This window comes from Kryptolebias marmoratus, linkage group LG22 (assembly GCF_001649575.2).
Source record: "Kryptolebias marmoratus isolate JLee-2015 linkage group LG22, ASM164957v2, whole genome shotgun sequence".
NCBI classification, from domain to species: Eukaryota; Metazoa; Chordata; class Actinopteri; order Cyprinodontiformes; family Rivulidae; genus Kryptolebias; species Kryptolebias marmoratus.
The window spans coordinates 5,479,397-5,501,693 of NC_051451.1; the positions used below are offsets into that span (position 1 = coordinate 5,479,397).

At 40.9% G+C, this 22,297-nt stretch overlaps 1 protein-coding gene across 1 annotated transcript in view; it reads left to right on the forward strand.

The window, feature by feature from the left end:
* Nucleotides 1–20,657, forward strand: part of LOC108246754 (cullin-9) — a 72,443-nt gene extending 51,786 nt beyond the window's left edge. Inside the window, 20 exon segments of the mRNA XM_017434456.3 lie at nucleotides 2,779–2,936; nucleotides 4,592–4,790; nucleotides 5,280–5,451; nucleotides 6,154–6,299; nucleotides 6,406–6,532; nucleotides 6,714–6,919; nucleotides 6,998–7,257; nucleotides 8,141–8,258; nucleotides 8,349–8,597; nucleotides 9,218–9,358; nucleotides 9,436–9,600; nucleotides 10,105–10,268; nucleotides 10,357–10,450; nucleotides 10,645–10,719; nucleotides 11,639–11,749; nucleotides 15,891–16,016; nucleotides 16,019–16,073; nucleotides 16,076–16,224; nucleotides 18,470–18,561; nucleotides 18,795–20,657. Of these exon segments, the coding sequence (XP_017289945.2) occupies nucleotides 2,779–2,936; nucleotides 4,592–4,790; nucleotides 5,280–5,451; nucleotides 6,154–6,299; nucleotides 6,406–6,532; nucleotides 6,714–6,919; nucleotides 6,998–7,257; nucleotides 8,141–8,258; nucleotides 8,349–8,597; nucleotides 9,218–9,358; nucleotides 9,436–9,600; nucleotides 10,105–10,268; nucleotides 10,357–10,450; nucleotides 10,645–10,719; nucleotides 11,639–11,749; nucleotides 15,891–16,016; nucleotides 16,019–16,073; nucleotides 16,076–16,224; nucleotides 18,470–18,561; nucleotides 18,795–19,020 (3,033 nt within the window). The 3' untranslated portion in view covers nucleotides 19,021–20,657.
* The last annotated feature ends 1,640 nt before the right edge of the window (nucleotides 20,658–22,297 follow it).

The window sequence follows — 22,297 nt, forward strand, 5'->3', positions numbered from 1 at the left end:
GAAAATGACATGGAATCCAGATTTTTGCACAGCTTTTGGCTTTTAAAGACTATGGTCTTAAACTTTTGATCAGCTGAAAAAAATCATGTTTGAGTGTAAATGCAGTTTGCAGAAAATTCCCTGCTCAAAAGTTCTTGTCTCTTTTTTTTCCTTTAACACTGTGAAGCTTTGCAAGAATTTGCATTTTGCACTATTGGATCTAAGTAAATTTTTTTACTGGTCTTAAGATTTTGATCAGGAGTGTATTTCTGATCTTGAGAGAGTACCTAATGGGTTCAGAGACCAGTTAACTAACATGATAAGATAATATGGCGAAGTGTTCTGCAGTGGGGGCGGCAGTGACTCAGGAGATAGGGGTTTGTCCTTTAATCGGAGGGTTGCTGGTTCGAGCCCCTGCTCCAGCTGTCTCAGCCATAGTGTCCTTGGGCAAGACACTTCACCCGCCTTGCCTACTGGTGGTGGTCAGAGGGCTCGGTGTGATGGCAGCCTCACTTCTGTCAGCCCGCCCCAGGGCAGCTGTGGCTACAATGTAGCTTACGACCATCAGTGTGTGAATGTGTGGATGAATGGGTGAATGATTGTAGTGTAAAGCGCTTTGGGGTCCTTGGACTAGATAAAGCGCTATATAAGTGCAAACCATTTACCATTGCAAGCCATTTGCAGTGGTAGACACTTCAAACAAGAAATGTAAACCCTTAAGGCATGCTCTAGGTAGAATAATATTTAACTCGTGAGGACAACCCACAGAGTTTATGGCTGACGACCCACAGAGTTTATGGCCCATAAACCTAATGGGCTCAGAGACCAGCTAACTAGCAGACAAGATAATATGGCAAAGCCCCCTGCAGTGGTAGACACTTCAAGCAAGAAAAATAAACACTTGAAGGCACGTACTTGGCAGAGTAATATTCAACTCATGAGCTTGCTTTTAATTTCTGGGCCTGTCTAAACTCACTAAGCCACCACAGATGGGTCATTAGTTGTTCTGCACATGCAGAAGTACATCAACAGCAATAATAATAGCAGATAACAGAGTTCTGTTTATGTTACTCACCCTTTTCACCGTGTAGCAGCAACCCAACCTAGCTGTAAGTCCAAACAAACATCTGTATTCACCATTTTAGATGGAACTGTTTACATGATGGGGAAACTGGAGCAATTATTTTTTTAGGGCCCATTAGAGAAAATCTAGAAGAGAGAAATTAACCAGCTTATCTGAGAACATTGAGTTTTTTTATTCTTTATACACTCCTAAAAAACAACTAAATAGGTATAAAGAATGAATGTCTTTGCAAGCTGAATATAATTTTATCACATCACAGAACACCACTGCACTTTCAAGATTCAAATTTTATGAACAAAGGGATAAGACAAATAAATTACTGGTTTAACAACTGCAACAAATATCTGCATCCCAGCTTATACCTCAAGTTCAAACTGGTGCAGGAGTAACATCAGATCCATTGGAGATTAATAAAAACCTTTGCGAAATTTAATAAGCAGTTGTAGTCATCTGCTTGTAGTCATGTTTCTGCAGTCCTGATCTCCTTCCTCAGTGGCATTAACACTCTTGCTTGTTTGATGAGTCTTACAATAATTCTTTCTTCACTGGGATGAAAGCGTCCCTCCATCTGGCCACAGTTTGTGAGAAAGCTGGGAAAATGTACAACCTTTTCCTGTTGTGCAGCAGGGAGGAATACTATTCAACGGTGTAGAATAGTATTCCTGGATTGAAACTGTGTCACACAGGTGATAATTAGTCATGGCTGCTTGCCCTTCATTGATTTTGCAAAGCAGCGTACATTGCGCTCTGTCTAGGCTGGGTTTCTCTTTAATACTCACAAGTTCTTAGGAAATTTGGCCATAAACTCTGTAGGTTGGGGACCTTTTGGGCCCTCTGGCAGGCCCACGAGTGTACCTCCAAGTCTTTACAATTCCTGCTCTAAGGGTCTCTGAACTCATTAGGTGCACTCTCAAAGTCAGAAATAATGCATTTTGCTGAGCGGCTGTTTCTTCCAGCCGTTTTAGAGCAACCTCTACTTCCTTCAGTGCTGACTTTTATATCATCGACTCACGTTTGGTAATAATTTCAGCTCGTAAGTCATTTATTATTACTTTAATGCTCCGTAGCATTCAGTTTTTCAGGACTTTGATTCTAAGGTCTGAAGATTTCCTTTTTTGTCAGAAAATTCACCGTTTATCCAGATATGACTCTGAGGACATAGAGGTTTTGATAAATCTGTAAACATGTAGCCATAACAAGAGACAACCTTGTAATGGTAATTAAAATATACTATAGTCACATTCCCGCAGAGCTACTACAAAACACATTATCTCATGTGCTTACCAGAACCCCCTCCAAAATGTATTCACTTTAAAACCAGATTCAAGTCTGGATTTTCAGAAAGGCAAGATTAAGGTTCTATTTGAAACCAGGTTCAAGTCTGGTTTAAATCTAACACAAACCAACTCTGACTTCATTGTAAATAAAACCTTAAAATTTAAACAGGTTTAAATCAAGCTTTTAAACACCTGAAGAGAAAGTCTGCTTGAAGTTTAAATCAAAGCTAAATCAAGTCATCCCTGTTCATGTAGGTACTTGTGCCTAACTTAACTCAAGCTTAAATGATCCTGTCAATTGTTATTGATTTACCACAGAGATGATGCTCTTGATATTAAATATTTAATAAATCTGTAGCAGTGTAGCTCAGGTTGAGTTCATGTTTAAGTCTTCCTTTCTCATATAGTGATGGTTATGACTATGTCCTCTCTGTGTAGGTAAGTGAGCGTTTCGCTCAGTACATTGATCAGATGATCCAGGCCAGCGGGACTCCGTCTGGCACCTTAGACACTTTGGAGCGGCTACAGCAGTTTCTGGAACCGATACTCTTCCTCTCTGGCCTGGAGCTTGCCAACACTTTTGAGCACTTCTACAGGTACAAACATGTCAGGTGTCTGAAAAGTCAGTGACACTGGATCTGACTTGTTTGGGACAAAGGGATTTGACACATAACTGAAAGGGGGTCTGACACATCAGACAAGGGTCTGACAGGTCAAGGACACAGGTTTGACCCTGTCAGACTTGGGTCTGACACATCACCAGCACAGGTCTGACATGTCAGGGACATGGACTTGACATGTCAGGGACAAGGAGTTTGACACACCTGGGACAAGTGTTTTTGGGAACATGGATTTGACATGCAAGACACGTGCCTAACTTGTAAAGCACAAGGGGTTTGACATGTCAAGGATGTTCTGATACATCAGGGAAATATGTTTGACACGTCAGACATGGGTCTGATAACACAAAGACACTGGTCTGACATCACAGGGACATGGCACTGACACATCAAGGATTTGAGTTTGACACCTCATGGAAAAGGGTCTAACATCTCAGACTGATCAGACACATCAGAAACAATAGATTTGGCGCATCAGGCATGGATTTGACACGTTAGAAACAGGTCTGACTTGGCAGAGACTGCTCTTACACATGAGAGACAGATCTGACTAGTAGGCCTGTCACGATAACAAATTTTGCTGGACGATTAATTGTCCCAGAAATTATTGCGATAAACAATAATATTGTTTGAAGACCGTTTTAAACTAATGTAATGATAATAACATAATAGTGCAAGTGCATCCTCTCAAAGATTAATAAACTTTACTTTCAAAAGAACACAGAACACTGGAACTGGAACAAAAAAAAAAACAAAACAACTGAAAACAAAAATAAAATGGACTCTGTCTCTGTTAACAAAAAATGCCCTTGAATAAAAGCTTAAAAAAAAATGGAAATAAAACCTACATTCAACCAAAACAGTACGAATTAATAAGTCTGTAAACTGAACTGCCCTTTAAAAAGTAATTATCATTAGTTTTATATAGAGAAGACGGACAAAACTGCCAGTTTTTTAAACAAAAAGTGCAAACTAACAAAAGCACACGGCGACAGAATCACAAATATGAATACCGGCTCACAAAGGTTCAGCGGATCGCCTCGGTCATTTGGTTTGGATCCGAAGTGCTCCCACACCGCTGCTGTTACTTCGAGCTTGAAACCAATTCCATTTCGTTTATTCCCCCAATATCAAACAGCGTTTCTTCAGTTTGCTAACTCCTAGCGGGAGCTAATGCTAAAGAAGTACAAGTAGAGGCGCCTCAGCTGGCTACCTGACGTGATAGGCCACGCCCCCCTTACCCTAAGAGAAAGGGAGGGGTCAGTGAAGAGCACCGGAGCCTTTTGTCACCCGGTGTCTTCAGTAGAAAGAGAGAGAGACATGAAGGAATGATAAGGCAGATAAATGAAACTTATCAACCTCATTTTTTTTATCGTGCGATTAATTAATTTGTTTATCGCGACAGGCCTACTGACTAGTCAAGGGCAGGAGTCTACATCCTCAGACAGGTGTCTGACACATCAGGGACATGGGTCTGATACCTTACTGGCACAGGTCTGACACATCAGGGGCATGGGACGGACACTTTTGCTCGACGTGTCAGATGCATGTGTCCAGCAGACGACTCAACAACAGGACTTTGTTCCACATTTGACACTTAAAGGTTTATTAGTCTTTGTGTACCTGTTCAGGTACTACCTGGGAGACCGTCTACTTGCTCAGGGAAATGCATGGTTGGAAAGCGCCGTGATTGATCAAATCGGTAGCTGCTTCCCGAGTCGATTCCCTCAGCAGATGTTAAAGAACCTCAGTGAGTCAGCTGAGTTGCAGCAGGAGTTCCATCTTTACCGGCTGCAGCAACTGGATCGATGCCTGCAGGAACATGACCAGGTTAGCAAAAACCCACAAAACCCTCCACTGATTTTGCCTGTTTCTTTAGTCTTTGCTGTTGAGCCATTTCATACTTGGTGTTGAATTTTAAACACAAGTATTTTGGAGATTACCTGAATCAAAATTTTTCAGATCCATGCAGGGAATTTGTTGCCCTCTAGCAGCAGTGGGTTTGGGTGGTTGGTTGATTGGGTGGGTGCTTAGAATGGTGGTGGGCTGATGGAGGTGTTGGTTGGTTGTGTGTTTTTTTTGTTTGGGTGGGGGTATAGGTTGCTGTGTGGTTGATTGCATGGTTACTTGATTGGTTGATTGTATGGTTGGTTGTTTGCATGCTTGCTTGGATGGTTGATTTTTATAATAAATTGAGTTTTTGTTAAAGAAAATGAAGAGAAGATAAACAACAATACTTGCTCTTTCTGAAGAGGTTAAATTGCATTGCTAAGCTTGTTTAGAAGTTTGACATGGTTTGCCCTTCAATTGTTGCCATAGGTGATGGAAGATGATTGGACAGAAACAGAGGAAGAAGCAGAGGTCCAGATTCTGGTTCTGTCTCCACGTTGCTGGGCCGTATCTGCAGTTTGCTTCCTGGATGAACCAGCAAAACATTTTCCGGCTGAACTCTGCTCCTACCTGAACCAGTTTACCCAGTTCTATACCCACAGTGAGTCTCAGTTCTCACCCAATTCTATTAAACCAGGTTTAACTTTGACTTGAAAACCAGGCTTGTTTCAGTCATATAACAAACATATTTCTCGCTTGTGCTATTTTACCAAACAGGTTAATTAAAGTAGGGCTTTTATTCTCTTATTGTGGTTTGACAAAGCCTAAAACTCTCCTAAGAAATTACAATATGAAAGTGGTTCTAATGTTATTTTAACTCAGACTTTCTGTTTTAGTCTCTGCGTTTGTTCACATGAAAAGGATTATTGCACCTTATTTGATACTTTTTCTGAATAAAATGCACTAATCGAACAAGTTACAGGAAATAAAACTGCTCTCCCAGAGACTTTATTTGTAAGGGACAGTAACTGTGGCCTATTAATGGAAATTGAAGAAATAAGAATCCTAATCAGACAACAATATTGGCTCAATTAGGACAAGTGAGAATTATTCCTCATGTGTTTTAGAAAACTGTTAGCTATAAATCAGAATAAACCAGCTGTTGCTGTGTAGGTAGGGACAGAAAGATCTGAAACTTTTAACTTCAAAATCAAGAAGTTTGTTTATCTCTAACTGTCCCATAATGTGCAAATCACTTTATTAGTTAAAGCAGGCAAGTCTTTCTTTTAAATCAAGGTTAACCTCTCTGTTATAAACCCAGTTTAACTCTGGCTTTACACCAGCCTTGTTTTTGTGCCTGTAGGTCAGTCCATGTACGGTCTGAGTCACTCAAAGCCTCGGCGGCTACAGTGGACATGGCTTGGACATGCTGAGCTTCAGTTCGGCAGCTGGACACTGCATGTCTCCACACTGCAGATGTTCATCCTACTGCACTTCAACAATCAGGAGGTATCACTAACAGCTCCTCTGGGTCTATAAGACTTCAGTGTTTGTGTCCTAGTTATGAGCTCACAGACGGATGGAAATGAGGAGTTCTGTTTTGGTTGTTGTGTAGGAGGTCAAAGTTGAAGCTCTGCTGCAGGACACCGGCCTGTCTGCTGTTGTCCTGCTGCACGCTCTTCAGCCACTCATCAGTGAAAGAGGACCACTGACCTGCAGCTCGCCAGGAGAGCCCAGCCAAGGTCAGACTCTTTCCTTTGACCGCTCTCCAGTCTCCTCTCTGACTCCTTCCCAAGCTCCCCTGGTCTTCCTTTTGTCTCTTCTTTGACTCCTCCCCCAGCTCATCTCTGATTTTCCCAGTTTTTTGTTAGACCCCCCTGTCTCCTCTTTGACACCTTCCTCTGACTCCCCATCTCCTTGCAGGCGTGCTGCGGTTAAACCAGCAGGTGGTGTCTAACAGCCTGCAGGACGTCCAAGCGTCAGTGCGGCTGCTGCCCAGACAGACATACCTAAACGTGGACGAGGATGCTGCAGGAACCCTGGAGAGGAAGAGGAACTTCATCTACTGTCTGATTGTTCACATCATGAAGCAAGAAAAAGAGATGCACATTGATAACCTGGTTTTCAAGGTGAGGCTTTGGACCTGCTGGGACATTGATCCACCTGCAGCACCGCCTTTGGGCCTAAGTGAATTTCCGCTCTTTCAGGTGATGGACTCGTGTCAGAAGCAGGAAGTGTCTCGGTCTTCAGGTGGCAGCCGGTTCAGCTGCAGCACCGGAGACGTGCTCTCCTGCATCATGCATGTCATCAGCAAAGGCTGCGTCCGTCGCAACGAGGAGAACCCACACATTGTGGAGTTCGTTCCTGAGGATCCGTCCACGCCACAGAAAGGCCAGGCCCAGTTCTCCTTCAGCCGCTCTGACTCCAGGAAGGACACCGCTACCATCGACAGCGTGGCTGACATCAGGTGTGACCCAGACCTCTGACCTCATGTACGCGCTCAGTCTGTCAGTTCGTAGACAAGACAAAATGTAAAATTGATTTCTATACTAAATGAAAACTTGTTGCTGTTAAACTTTTGCTGTAAAATTGTTTTTTTGTGAAAAATATCTAAAAACTTCAGTTTAATCCAAATAAACATTAATGTTGATCAAACTGTACATATCTTTTATTTTTCACATCAACAGTTTTGACTTCAACATTCAGTCTGAATTTGATCAAATAAGCCTTGCAACATCGTCCTCATTATTTCGAACAGCAGATCTTTGACATTTCGAAAACTAAGAGGAAAATAGCGTTATAAACCACAGATGAAGTTTGAACACTAAACATTTGTAACAATTAGCCGCTTCTTCAAAGTTTAAAGAGCAACTTCTTTCCATGTAAAGAAAGTGAAGAGTCAGTATTTACACAGCAGGGGGCGCTGCTGCTGATAAGGTGTGTTTGTCTTTATAAGATTCATGTTAATAAATTAAAACATGATGTGTGAAACTGCTGTTGGACTTTAATTTATCAAAGATTTATTGTAAAATGAAACAACACACAAATACTCAAATATAAAATCATGCAGAATAAACGGGTAAACAGCGCCCCATTTGGTTCAGGTTCCAAGTCTCTCAAACCTGATCTGTTACTTTTTACATTTAAAACATATAAAACTATGAAATTACATAAAGAAACAGAAAAAAACTTTCACGTTTTTTCTGCTTATGCATAAAAACAAACTTTGGTTTGAACAAAAATGATTTTATTTTTGATCAAACTTAATGTAAATTCAAACAATCAGTTCATGTTTCAGATTTTTATCTGGGAATCATTTCATTTGTGATGTTTTTGTTGTTTGTTTACAGTCTGGTCCCCGCTCCACGGCAGTTTGAAGATGGTGTTCTGGATTCAGTTCTGTTCTCGATGGGCCGAACCATGACTCAGGAGGAGGTCCGTCAGCTGATGCAGAGGACTGTGCAGCAGGTCTGTTACCATGGTAACCCAGCAGATTGACCTCTGACCTTAGCTGTTTCCGGACTCACCTGTCAGGTGTTCTTGTCTCGGTCTCGTCAGGTTTCAGCCACTCTCAGCCTTGATTTGGACTGGGCTGAGCACCTCCTTATCCACTGCAGGTGGAATGTGGACCTGCTGGTGCAGCGGTACACAGACGACCCTGACACGCTCATCGTGGCCGCCGGGCTCAAGAGTCTGAACCCTCAGCCACCACCGAGCCCCACCTTTTCCTGCCCTGTCTGCCTGAGCCAGCGAGCCGCCAGCTCAGAGTCTGTCCCAACGCTGAGCTGCATGCACTACTGCTGCCAGGTCAGAACCACTCTGTTACTGATGCTTTCTGTTGTCTGTGTGTGTGAGACTGGTTCTGTTGAGTCCAGTGGTGTTTTTATACAACACCAGTGGTGTTTTTATACCACTTATCTGCCCAACACAAACAGAAACGCAGAAACCTGGAATCATGAGGTTCAGAATCAGAACCAGAGGAGAACAGGGCTGTGAATGGCTGGGTGTCTGAGTCAGAACCAGAGGAAGAGGAGGGCAGGCTTGTTATTGGGTGGGTGGGTTTACTTTATGAAGACTGCAGCTGGTTCCCCACACCAGACTGTTTCATAGACACAGTCAGTTCACATGGAGGCATAGATTCTTTCACTCACTGAAGCTGGAGGTTCTCTTAAAGAGGAAAAGAAAATTCAGCTTTGTGGTTCTTCCTCTGGAAAACTTTTAATTAAAATGATACAGACCCTGAACCAGTTGGTTTTTGTTTGATCACATGAGCAGTTCACGTCGATAAACTGCCATTTCCCTCAAAAAACAGCAGTGGAAAACAGGAGAGACTAATTTTTATTTTAACACTTTACTTCAGCTGTGTGATGGGTGCTACAGGGTCGGAACCGCTCTATTATTAATGTGACCGTTTTTGTTGTTTACAGTCATGCTGGCAGGAGTACCTGACTGCGAGGATCGAACAGAACCTGGTGATGAACTGTGACTGTCCAATCACGGACTGCCAGGCTCAGCCCACAACTCAGTTCTTCCTCAGCATCCTGACGGACAAGGACACTGTTGCCAAGGTAACTTAGTTGGTCAGCAATACCAGTCCCCGAGTGTGACCTGTGCACGTGAGTGACGTTGTGCTCCTATCGGTCAGTATGAAAACGCCCTGCTGCGAGGATATGTAGAGTGCTGCTCCAACCTGACGTGGTGCACCAACCCACTGGGCTGCGACCGGATCCTCTGCAAGGAGAACACAGGCAGCATGGGGACCTGCTCCAAGTGCTGTTGGTCCTCGTGCTTCAGCTGCAACTTTCCTGAGGTAAGAGGGCTCACACACACACATACACCCACAAACACACACACACACACCTGATTCTGCTGTAACTTCTCGAGGTCAGAGAATTGGTATTATTTAATTGGTATTACACTGTAGAAATTGTATTGCACTTTGACATTAAAAAGGTTGTTTTTTTTTCACAGAGAGGCCAATTTCTATTGACCATGATTGATTTATGACACCAATAAAAGCATAAATCATCAAAGGGGTGAATTATTTTTATACACACTGTACATCTGATTCTTTTTTCTTTTAATCATGAATTTACAGAACTGAATGCTGCTTTAACTGTATCTGTGTAGGCTAAGACCAATATCAGCTGATTAATCTAAGCCTTCAACAGCTTTGAGACAGTTTAGGAATTAAACTCTAGTTTCAGACTCTGATGAGGATAAAGAGTCCAGATAATTCCAGCAGCAGCAGCAGCAGTGTGTTGTGTTCAGGAATCTGGCTTTAATCCCTCCGATCTATGTGTTTTCTCGTCAGGCTCATTACCCGGCCAGCTGCAGCCACATGTCTCAGTGGATGGATGATGGAGGGTTTTATGAAGGGATGAGCATGGAGGCGCAGAGCAAACACCTCGCCAAGCTGATCTCCAAACGCTGCCCCAGCTGCCAGGCTCAGATTGAGAAGAACGAGGGCTGCCTGCAGTATGTTACGATGAGCGGTTGGGGAGGAGGATGATGATGAAGAGAAGGAAGTGGGAAGATGATGGTAACTTTTCTGCTTTGTTCTCAGCATGACCTGTGCCAAATGTAACCATGGATTCTGCTGGCGCTGTCTTAAACCCTGGAAACCAACTCACAAAGATTACTACAACTGCTCTGCCATGGTTAGTTCACATGACCACTCCATCCAGTCAAAAACAAGAAAACAACCTGCTGATAATTTGGGTTGTCTGTTTTCTTTCTGTTTTCTGTCTCATTGGAAATATTAAAACTGATTAAAAAGCTGAACATTTTCTGCTGCTGTACTCTGTTCAGGTTCTGGTTCTTTAAAGAGTTGTGTGTTTGTTTTATTTTGCAGGTGAGTAAAGCTGCTCGGCAAGAGAAGAAGTTCCAGGACTACAACGAGAGATGCACCTTCCACCATCAAGCCAAGGTACAAGAACCAGAACCCCAGAGTTTGATTGTTAGAGCTTTGGCCCTGAGGTCAGGTGGTTAGAGGAAGCTGTTGGTCTAAAGAACAGGGATTAAAGTCTCTGTCGCCACAATGGATTTCTTTAATTTGTAACAAGACTAGGATGGATTTCCATAATCTGAACAAATGAGGAGAAAAAATGAAAGGTGTTGTTTTAGTCCCTTTAAATCCATCCAATCTAATTATGATACAGGATTAAAACTGACACCGCTTTTGACAAATAAAGCAAACCAGAACCAAAGCTTTATCCTATCAGAGCAGAGCAGGGCGGATCCAGGTGCAAGCAGTGTTGCCAACTTAGAGACTTTGCCGCTATATTTAGTGAATATTTAGACCCCTTTAGTGACTAGTTTTCAAAAAAGCGATTAGTGACTTTTTCTGGTGTTTTTGGAGACTTTTGAAGACTGACATGAAAGCAGGTACTGTTCTTTCCAACCTGCAGCAGGTGCTGCAGTGGATCCTGAAAGTAATCAGTAAAAAAATTATATAAAAATAATCTGATTAGGTTTTACTCCAGGGTGTTGGCTCAACTATAGGAAGCTCCTCCTGTATTTAAGAAGCTCTCCTGTTGCCATGGTAACTCATCATAGCAGATAAAAATGGACCTGAAGCTCCAGTAGAGATCACTGAGGCAGCATAGTTCATAAATGTAAAGAAAAAACCTTAATAAAATGAACTTTCTGAAATGAGCTGCCACCAGAGGGGGGACCAAGCTAAAATGGAATGAACACAGGATGGCTCTTATTGTGAAACTGCCTCCTAAATGTTTTCAGCTGTTTCCTGCAGTGGTCAAAATGTTTTTATGTTGTCATGCCATGAGATCACCAGAAGAAGAACCACTTTCTGTTTTCAGCCTTACCTGTGTGTTTTTGTGTTGCAGGATTTTGCTGCCAACCTGGAGAACAAAGTGTCGTCCATTAATGAAGCTCTGCAGATGAAGTCACTCACCTTCGTCATCGATGCTTGTAAAGTCCTCGCTCAGGCTCGAAAGGTACCGTCCTCTTCCTCAGTGGTCCTCCTCAATGAACCAAAGAAACACTGGAATGACCAGCCCCTGCACAGTCTATTTTAATGGGACGAATATTCGTGATGCCATCTTGACAAGTGTTACACGTAGCAACGTGAGAGTTCTTAGATCCTGCTGGGATAGCAGCAGACCATAAATGTCAGAATAAAAAAACTAACCTTGCCTTTAGAGTGTTTTGCCAATTATTGGAACCAACACTTCAAAGAACATGGCATTGCCTTTCATCTGTGAGTATTATGGCATATTAGTTTATAAATCATTAAAAACTTTTCAGTTTGTCTTGTCCATGGTGTACACATATGCTAACTGAACATATTTGTGCTAAAGTGATAAATTTCACACTGTTGTAATAATTAAGTAAATGTACACCTTCCAGAAGCATGAGTTCTTACCTAGAACTACCAGTTTATTTACCAGTTTCAACACTTATTTTAGTCCAGAAGTAAGTGGGACAGACTTGTAGTGTCCTGACAGAAAACCCTCACAGGTGTTGATTGTGTCAGTAACACTTGTTCAGGGTTTCCCCCAGAAAAGAGGCTAAGCCTGGTGGTAGGTGGCCATTCTACTAACCAACTAACCAATTTTGGAGTGGTGCAGTATTCTCCGAAAAAACAGGGGGCAGTATGCTACATTACCAGTGGAGATATGATAAAAAATAAAGAGAGCAGATGGTTGTCACATCAAATATGACTGCACATATTCAGGAGGAAGACCTGTTGGGTTTCTGGCTGTGATACATAGAGGATGTTTAAACCTTAAGCAATCAATTTGACTTTCATTGATTTATTTGCTTATTTGCTTTAGTTTTGATTCGCCCATCATAGGACTAATATTTCTTCCCTCTGTGGTCTATAAACACTCCTTTTTATCGGCTACAGCAGTAGTTCTGAGCCGTTTGATTATCTTTGTGATCTCTCTTAGCGGGATCATATAAATGCTGATACAGGCGAACAAGCTCCGCTAGCGCACTGAAATTGTCCATTTTGAATGGAGCGTGGCACGTGCGGTCTGTGCCAAGTTACAAAAACTGGGAGGTGCACGACCATGCGGGACCTTTGCGCAGGATCGGGGACAGTGCGATTTTGTCACTGTTGGTGCGCGTACCCTCGCACGGTGAGTTAGCTAAAGGTAGCGGTTTTGGGGCAGTGGGTGGGAAAAAAACGTGTATAAAAAAATGAGGCATTTTACAATAAACAAGATGAGCTTAGCCTGGCGGCAGGGTCAGCAAAGGCTGGCGGCCTGTACACTGGGGGAAACCCTGCTTGTCCTATATTATAAAATTCAGATTTAGCAGATATAGTTGTGTAATTCTGTGTCTGTAGATCCCAAGATGGTAAAAACAAGTCTGCAGCATCAAGACTAGATGTCTGCTATACAGTCCCTGACAGAAGTTACGTCGCTTATCCATGTTGTGGAAACAAAAGCTTATAACCTGACTTTAAATTCATCCATGGATTTTAGAAATGACTCATATGAAAGCTGAAACCCTCCCAATTGAGGTTTAATTTACAGAAATGAATTTGCTTCACTGCAGAAATAATGATCCTTTAATGAACACAGAAAGATCAGATTTTGGCAAGACAAAAGTTTTGTCGCCTTGTCATATAATGCACCCTAGTTTACAGTCTCACCTGTGCTCACTAATTGATCGGTTAATTAGTGGGTGTGTATAAAAAGAACCCCAGACCTTCACTTGAACTGCAACTTGACTTCTGACAACATGCCAAAAAACCACCCTGTGACCAAAGCCTTGATTATCAAGAGGCTGAAGACCAGATCCACTGCAGAGGTGGCTGGCACCAGTTAATGTGTCTCAGCGTCAAGTACAAAGAATTAAAAAAAGATTTGAAGAGACTGGAGATGTTTCTGACAAGCCCAGGTCTGGCAGACCCCGCAAGACAACTGCTCAGGAGGAACATTTGTTGGTTAGAAAATCCAAAGCCAGCCCCTTTTCCACTGCAGCAGAGCTCCACCAGGCCTGGTCACCTCAAGTCCCTGTGTCAACTAGAACAGTTTGTAGGATTCTGTCTCAAAATAGCCTCCATTGTCAAGTCAGTGCCCAGAAGCCAGCACTAAACAAAAGGCAATTAAAAAAACGTGTGGCATTTGCCAAGGCCCACAGCCTGCTAAACGGATGGATGCTGGAAAAATGGCAGAAGGTGGATTTCTCAGATGAATCTTCAGTTGAATTACACCACAGCTGCCTCAAATACTGCAGGAGACCTACTGGAACCCGTATGACTGCAAGATTCACCCAGTAAACAGTTAAGTTTGGTGGTGGAAAGATCATGGTCTGGGGTTACATTCAGTACGGGGGTGTGCGAAACATTTGCAAGGTGGAAGGCAATATCAATAGCCTAAAATATCAAGAAGTATTAGCTACCGCCTATATTCCCAATCATAAAAGGGGTCAAATTTTGCAGCAGGATGGTGCTCCATCTCATACATCCATCTCTCCATCAAAGTTCCTCAAGGCAAAGAAGATCAAGGTGCTCAGGGACTGGCCAGCTCAGTCACCAGACATGAACATTATTGAGCATGTTTGGGGTAGGATGAAAAAGGAAGCTTGGAAGACAAAACCGAAGAATTTTGATTAACTCTGAGAGGCGTGTAAGACTGCATTCTTTGCTATTCCTGATGACTTCATCAATAAATTGTATGAATCATTGTCGAACCGCATGGATGCAGTCCTTCAAGCTCATGGAAGTCACACAAAATATTACATATGGCTCTAATAGCACCACAACTTCATTCACCAATGTTATGAAACATATCTTTGTATTTGAAGTAAATTATTTGTTTGATTTTCACATTACTTTCTGTGGGCGACTAAACTTTTGTCTTGCCAAAATCTGACCTTTCTGTGTTCATTAAAGGATCATAATTTCTTCAGTGAAGCAAATTCATTTCTGTAAATTAAACCTCATTTGGGAGGGTTTCAGCTTTCATATCAGTCATTTCTAAAACCAATGGATGAATTTAAAATCAGGTTATAAGCTTTTGTTTCCACAACATGGATAAGCGACAGAACTTCTGTCAGGGACTGTATATGGCCTGCAGTCAAACTAAAGATACTCAGACTTCAAGTCTCAAGTTTGGTAATGTTCTTGTTCAATGTTCTTTTTGCTTTGCTCAAGTTAGCACAATTGCTAAAACTGATTAAAGTCTGTTTAGGAATGTTGTCTTGCCTAAATGCTCTGTTATTTATAATACACACACATATTAGGGGTGTAACAGTTCATGTATTCATATTGTGACAGTTTGGCACAGATGTTTCAGGCAGGTACAGTGAACTGACAACAAATCCATCAGTCACAAATGATCACTGTTCCCAGAGCGGGAGCTCGTTCTAATTAACAGCATGTTGCTAACAACCACGACAGACAAGAAGCAGAGAAAGATGCTACCTAAACACTCAACACCAAACAAAACATGGCTGGTTCAGAATAACATGTAGAAGGAAAGCCCTGCCTGTTTGATTCAAGGCAGCTGTGTCAGATTGCAAAATTTGCTAAACTGTAAAAAAATTTAAATAAACTGTTAAAAATCAATGTTAAATTATAATTATTATTTTACTGTAAAAAAAAAAAGAGTAACATAATATTTTTGCTATATCACCCACCACACGTTTCTATCCTCTCAGTTATTAGTCTGAGTGAATTTAACTCCAGACTCTGGTAGCAAAGCTCTGGTTAGACTAGCATGTAAAGAACTTTTTTTTTTTTAAATTTTTTTAAGTGCAGTTCTGTTCTGGTTAGAAGGATTACAAAACTTAGGGTCGGTTCAGTTTTTGACCTTTATGATGCTGACTGGACTTGTTGAGAGGCTCATCACAGAATACTTGTCTTTTGTTTAACATTACGCATGATTTTTGTTTATTAAGTTAAAATAAGGATTTTTCTGAGCTCTTATGGACTGATGACAGCATACGGCAGCACAAGAAGTTCCTGTGTAGCTTCCACACGTAAACAGTACAGAGTGATGTATGTAACACTGAACAAGATGGCTGCCAGAACGCTTGTCTAATACCGTCAGTGGCCATTCCAGTGTTTCCCTACTTTAGGTTAGGCCTGTGAGCTAATTGTGCTCTTCTCCTTGTCTGTAGGCGCTGGCCTACTCCTGTGTCTACAGCTACTACAACCAGGAGACTGAGAAGATGGATGTGATGGAGCAGCAGACTGAGGCTCTGGACCTCCACACCAACGCCCTCCAGATCCTGCTAGGTGAGATTCTGCTGCACCATCCCACAGCCAGAACTGCTGTTCTCCAAACTGGTCTGACTGTGTTACTGCCTTCTGTCTTTAGAGGAGACTCTACTGCAGTGCACAGACCTGGCCTCGTGTGTTCGCTTGTTAAAGCCAGAACACCTGAACACTGGACTGGAACTCATCCGACGCATCCAGGAGCGTCTGCTGGCCATTCTGCAGCACTCCATCCAGGTACCTAGGCCAAAACCTGAAACAGATTTAATCAACTCTAAAACCAGTTTTTTCAGCTGTGAAAATAGTTAAATCAACCTTGAAGCCATTTTAAGTCCAATCAGAATCCAGTTTATCAGCTGTCAAAGCAGTTCAGTCAAGTTTAAAACCAGTTTGTTCTGAACTAGTTTCGTGTGAAATCAGTTAACCCTTTCAGCACCATAATGATATATATATTTTTAATTAAACACCTGGTCTTCCTTGTCTATTTTTGTCAATAATTGTCAGAAAATGCTCTGTGTAAATTTGAAGTAGAACTTTCAGAATCTGTAAAGTATTTACCATTCTTATGTAATTGAATACCTAAAACTGTGTTATAAGAAGAAAAGAAGAAAAACAGAATTTAATTTTCTTCAACTTTCTTTTTATAATTCTTGAAAAGTGCAGATTGAACATTTCTGAGATTGCAAAAATCTAATTGTGTGAATGCTTTTAAGCATTCACACCATTGTTTTCCTGTTTCTCTTTATTATCTATTATTATTGTGTGAATGCTTTTAAGCATTCACACCATTGTTTTACTGTTTCTCTTTATCTATTATTATTCTTTCACTATTCCATACGTTTTTCGGCATCTAACTCGTTCCGCAATTTTTCAGCTATTTCAACCTTTTCATATATCAAAACGTTCAGCTCATTAATGCCATTCCAGCTATGACTTTTGGTATTGGTGCAATTTCGGCTGTTTAAGATATTTAGCTTTTTCTGCCATTTTTTCTCATTGAAAATGAATAGAGCTGTGTTCAACTCTTGTGTTCAAATTTTGGTTTTTTTCTTTCTGTTTCAGCATTTTTATGCAATTACTACTTCAGCTATTGCTAATTCTGCCATACTAATGCTACTTCCACCCTGGTTTTAGCTATTTCAACCCTGCTAATGTTAGTTTTGCCCTGTTTTTAACTATTTCCGCCCTGCTTATGCTACTTCCACCCTGCTTATGCTACTTCCACCCTGCTTATGCTACTTCAGCCCTGATTTTAGCTATTTCAATCCTGCTAATGCTACTTCCGCCCTGCTAATGCTACTTCCACCCTGGTAATGCTAATTTCGGCTGTTTTGTACTCCTAGGAGTTTCTTTCAGCTTCAACTCAGTCATTTTTAGACATATTGAGCTGCAATTTGGAGTGGTAGTGGCTGAGACAGAGCCCCACCATATACTGAATCTTAAATAAAAATGTCAAGATGGCTGCCAAAGCTAACGGTGTCAAAACTCAGATCAAAACTTGTGCATGCTCTAGCTCGGCCTCCATATACCGTAGGAAGGTCAAACTTCACAGCTAGAACCCTCCTGGGTTCATCAGCCCTATGGATTTCAAGGTCAAAGGTCAAGGTCACATGTAAAAGAAGGCTTTTACTCAAAAACCGTGTACTGTAGGAAGGTCAAACTTCACAAATAGAGTCCCCATGGGTCAAGGAATAACATTTTGGAGTTCAAGGTCACAAGTTTAAGGGTCAAGGTCATAGGAGCTCATGTGTTCTAACTCGGCAACCGTGTACCGTAGGGAGGTCAAACTTTACAGGTAGAACCCTCATGGGTCAGGCATCATCCCTATGGATTTCAAGGTCAAGGTCACATGGTAAAGAAGGCTTCATCTCCGCAACTGTGTACAGTAAGAAGGTGAAACCTCACAGCTGGACACTTCATAGGTCTTAAATCAGCTGTATGGACTTTAAGGTAACAATTTTTTTTCAGGCTAATTTCAGCTTTTTTCTTTTTGGTTGTTTCTGCTTCTTTCAGGTAATTTCAGCTTTGTTCTTGTCATTTTCAGCTACTTTCAACTAATTTCAGCTTTTTCAACTAATTTCTGCTTCTTTCAGCTTTCGTTCTTCTACTTTATGCAAATTTTCTCTTCAAATCTGCATCTATGTTTCACTTTTTGGTTCTTCTTTAAACTTTAAAAATCTTTCAACTACTAACGGATAAAACTTTAGCTCTTTACATTCAACTCAACAGTTCAGCACATCTTCAGCAGCTTTCAGCCAAATCATTCAGCAAAAAAAAGCTTTCACACTGCATTTTCGCAGGAAATGCAATTTCTCTAGTTCAAACTATTTTACAACAACTCAGACAGTTTTACATTTCTGGAGCGCTGCAGCATCACCGGTGATCCCCGTGGTTTAAAAAGAGTTAAAGTCCCAGTAGAACTGACACTCTGTGTTTTCCAGTAGAAACTCTCCTGTTTGACTCATTGATCTGTTTGCTTCAGGACTTCAGGGTCGGGTATCAGTCCAGAAGCAACCAGGAACCCGAGTCCACTCAGGCATCCAGTCTGTCCAATCACACGGACATCAACAAGGGGTGAGAGCTGCACCTGAACACACCTTGGCTCAGTCCTCTGGTTCTGGTTCTGTTTGTAAATGAACAGCTGATTGATTTCAGATCAAATAAATCGACTAGCTTTGGTTGTATCTGATGGGATGGTTTTAGTTTGTTGTTAAAAAGATGTAAAGAAAGAAATCAGAGTTGTTGGATTACCTGCGTAGATGAGTCATGTGTTTCTCTGTAATTCACTGAACTCTGGTGTCATTCAGATCAAAGTCAGACCGGGCTTCGGACTCTGGAGACTCAGACAACAACAATTACACTGGCAAGGAAGGTGGCGAGGAGGCAGAGGATGATGACGATGATGAGTATGATGAAGAGTACGTCCCTGAGTGGCATGAAGACTACGACGAGGATGACATTGATGAGGACGACTTTTTCTCTGATGACGATGAGTCAGAGAACCTTGAAAGAACCTTCAGCCCGTATGACTGAGTTGGTTCAGAACTTAAAGATATCTTAGAGATAGAAGACAGCGAGGACGAAGCCCCGCCCCTCCTTTATAACCATGTGACATCACCTGAAGACGTCAGGGACGAGCAGAACGTTGTCCTACACCCAGGCTCCCCCACATATTGCTGCACTTGCTTTCACTTGTGATTCTGTTTTCATTAAGCCAAAGTATGGAAGAGGACGAGGGACAAAACACATTTTTCGAAGAGAAAAATCTGAGTTTAATCCTGAAAATATGACGATTTGTTTTTGTTCTGAAGGTCATGTTAGACATTTCTAGTAGTTCACCCTTTTCTTGTTTGAAACTAGATAAAACCAGTGAGAAACTAAGGGTAAAAAACTTGTAAAAAAGAGTTCAAAGACCGGTCTGGACCGAGTTTTAACTAATTTGGCATCAGTTTAACTCATCTGAAACCACTTTAAACCAGTTTGTAACCAATCAAGACCAGTCTGAAATAATTAAAAATCTGTTGGAACCAATAAAAACCTGTCTGAACACTGCTTAAATTAATCTGAAACTGGTTTTACCTAACAAGAAACCAGTTTAATCTGGAACACCTAAAAAAGAAATCGGAAACCAGTAAAAGCAGTTTGAAACCAGTTCAGATAAATTTGTGACCAGTTCAAAAAAGGCTGGTAATGCTTTATTCTGGATCCACTAAAAACTATTTTAAAACCAATTTTTAAAAAATTGAAATCAGTTTAAACCAGTATGGTGCTAATGAAAACCAGTTTGGAATGATTGAAAATGTTCTAGAGCCAGTTTTATTCCATTTGGAACCAGTGTAAACCAATGAAGAACAAGTTTAAACTAGTCTTGAATTGGTTTATTCTGAAATCACAGAACTAACCTGGAAGTAGTCAAAAACTGTTTTGAAAACAAGTAAAAACTAATTTGGTACTGGTTTAAACCAGTCTGAAATCAATTTAACTCAAAACCAATAAAAGTTTGTTGCAGTTTAAACTGGTTTAAAAACAAGTCAAACCAGTTTACAAATTCTAGTTTAAGATGCAGGTAAAGCTGGTTTGAAACCAGTTTCTGAAAGGTGTGAACTCTTGGCTCTGTTACATTTTTATGATTTCGAATCTCAGAACCAGTTTGTGGTCCCGGCGTCTCTTCCGTTCTAATCTGACTGGACCTGTTTTGGTCACCAGGAGATGTTGGTTCTGTTTCCTACTTCTTTCCTCAGATGAGTTAAAGTTGGACTAATGGTTCTGTTCGTCTCAGGTTCTGCCTTGGTTTGTTCTGACAGTCTCTGCCTTGAACTGAGAGGATCATAGGAACTCAGAACCTCCTGTGAACCTTCTCACATTTAGATTTTTAGTTAGGTTTTTCTTTTTTTACTTGTTGTTAGAGCTGGATGTTTCTATGCACCTGAGGGAACTGATGCTAAGCGGTATCACTGCAATAACTCACCGGGCGACGCCCACTCGGTTCTGTGTTCGGACCAGTTTTTGGGTTTGTTGTTCAGGAGTTGGGATGTGTGATGTTTTGCTGCAATTTTGAGAGATACTATATTCACAATGTTGATGTTCTATAATGTTCTGTTTTCTTTGTCGAAGTCGAGCGACTTCAGCCAGCAAGACTAAACAATAAAAGCTTTTTCTGCAACGACAGACACCTTGTGTCTTGTGTTCAAATTGATCTGGGACGGAGGTTTGGGATCTGGTTTGCAGCTCTGAGAGGCTGCTTTCTGTGCCAGATTTTTTTCATTTTAATGAGGATCCAGAATCCACCCTTGTGTCCTTAAATCAATAAAATCATCCACCTGACGTACCAGTCAGAAGCTTGTTGATGGAGACAAACAGCCTGAGGTACAGGTGACACTTGCTAAGAGACATTAAACCAAATATTAATGGGGTGTATGGATATACCTGAGCATGTATTTTTGACCCTGTATGGATTGAAGAAAGTTTTCAATAAATTCAAACTTACTTTTAACAAATTATTGTATGTTGTAGAATCATTCCACCCTGGAAAAACAACGGTTCAGATAAATTATCTGACATTAATACTCATGAAAAGTGGACCTGCTGTCCTTTATTTTTAGACCAATTTGACCAGGAAACTCTTACTGTCTGATGGACAGGAACTTTGGGTGGGGTCAAAGACCATGGAGGAAGAAAGGAAGAAACTAGTTTGAACTTGGCAAACATTCACTTATTTACAAATAAAATCCTATTTCACAAGATTCTCACATTTACATTGAAACTCACTGGTTATTACAAAAATCAAAACTGAAGCACTTTTCGCTGAGAGAAAATGTTTACAGAAAGTTTTACATCCTGAAATGTTTGATAATATTTATATGCTTTTTATACAAACAACAGCTCAAAGAGCTTAACTACATTTAATTAAACCCACAAAGGTAAAATGTAAATGAAAAAATTAAACTTGAAAAGAGATATAAACATCTGTTTCATAAATTGCGCTGCTGTTCATGAGTAATTGTAACAAAGATGATTTAAATGTATGATTTTGTGTTGATCCTGCTTAAAGAGTCTATAAACTGGAACTGATGATGGTTTCATGTTTGTCTCCACTTCATTTACAGACCAGCTCAAATTCTGATTCTGTTTTGTTCAGTAATAAAGGAGGAAGATTATAAAGGAAATATATATAATGATATATATATGTATGTGGCCAGGTGTAGAAGAATGAGCCAGACACATCCAACTATGAAAAATTTAGGTGGGTTTTATTTCCCGACTGTCCTCAGAAGGACCAGCATTAATTTTGGTTTGATTTGGCATAAAAAATCAAATAAAAGTAATCACTTGTGAAACATGTGCTTTAAAGCAATTAATTATAACAGCTTTCTTAACATAAACTATAAAAATACAGTTTCCCTAAATTGAGAGTAACAAAATAAAACCTTTACACCAGAAAAGACAACAGTAGTGGGCTTATTAAATGGATCCTATAATAACAATACAGAAAAACACCACTAAATAAGCATTCTACATACAATGGTGCAAAAATTTACATCTTTGAGTGAAACATTACTTCAAACATGTATAACATCTTATTTAACCACCTAAAAGAAATCAGTAAGTTTAAACTCACTTCAAAATAGCCGACAGCCTGTCCAGACTGTTGTGAAGCAAACTCACACTGAGCATGTGGGTGAAAAGCAAGGTATGTCCCACACCGAAATAACAGTCAGAGTCGTTGGATTCCAGCCAATACACGGGGGATTTTATTGACACAATTACTCTTGATCAGTTTGCCCCAAAATCCCAAATTATCCTTGAGACA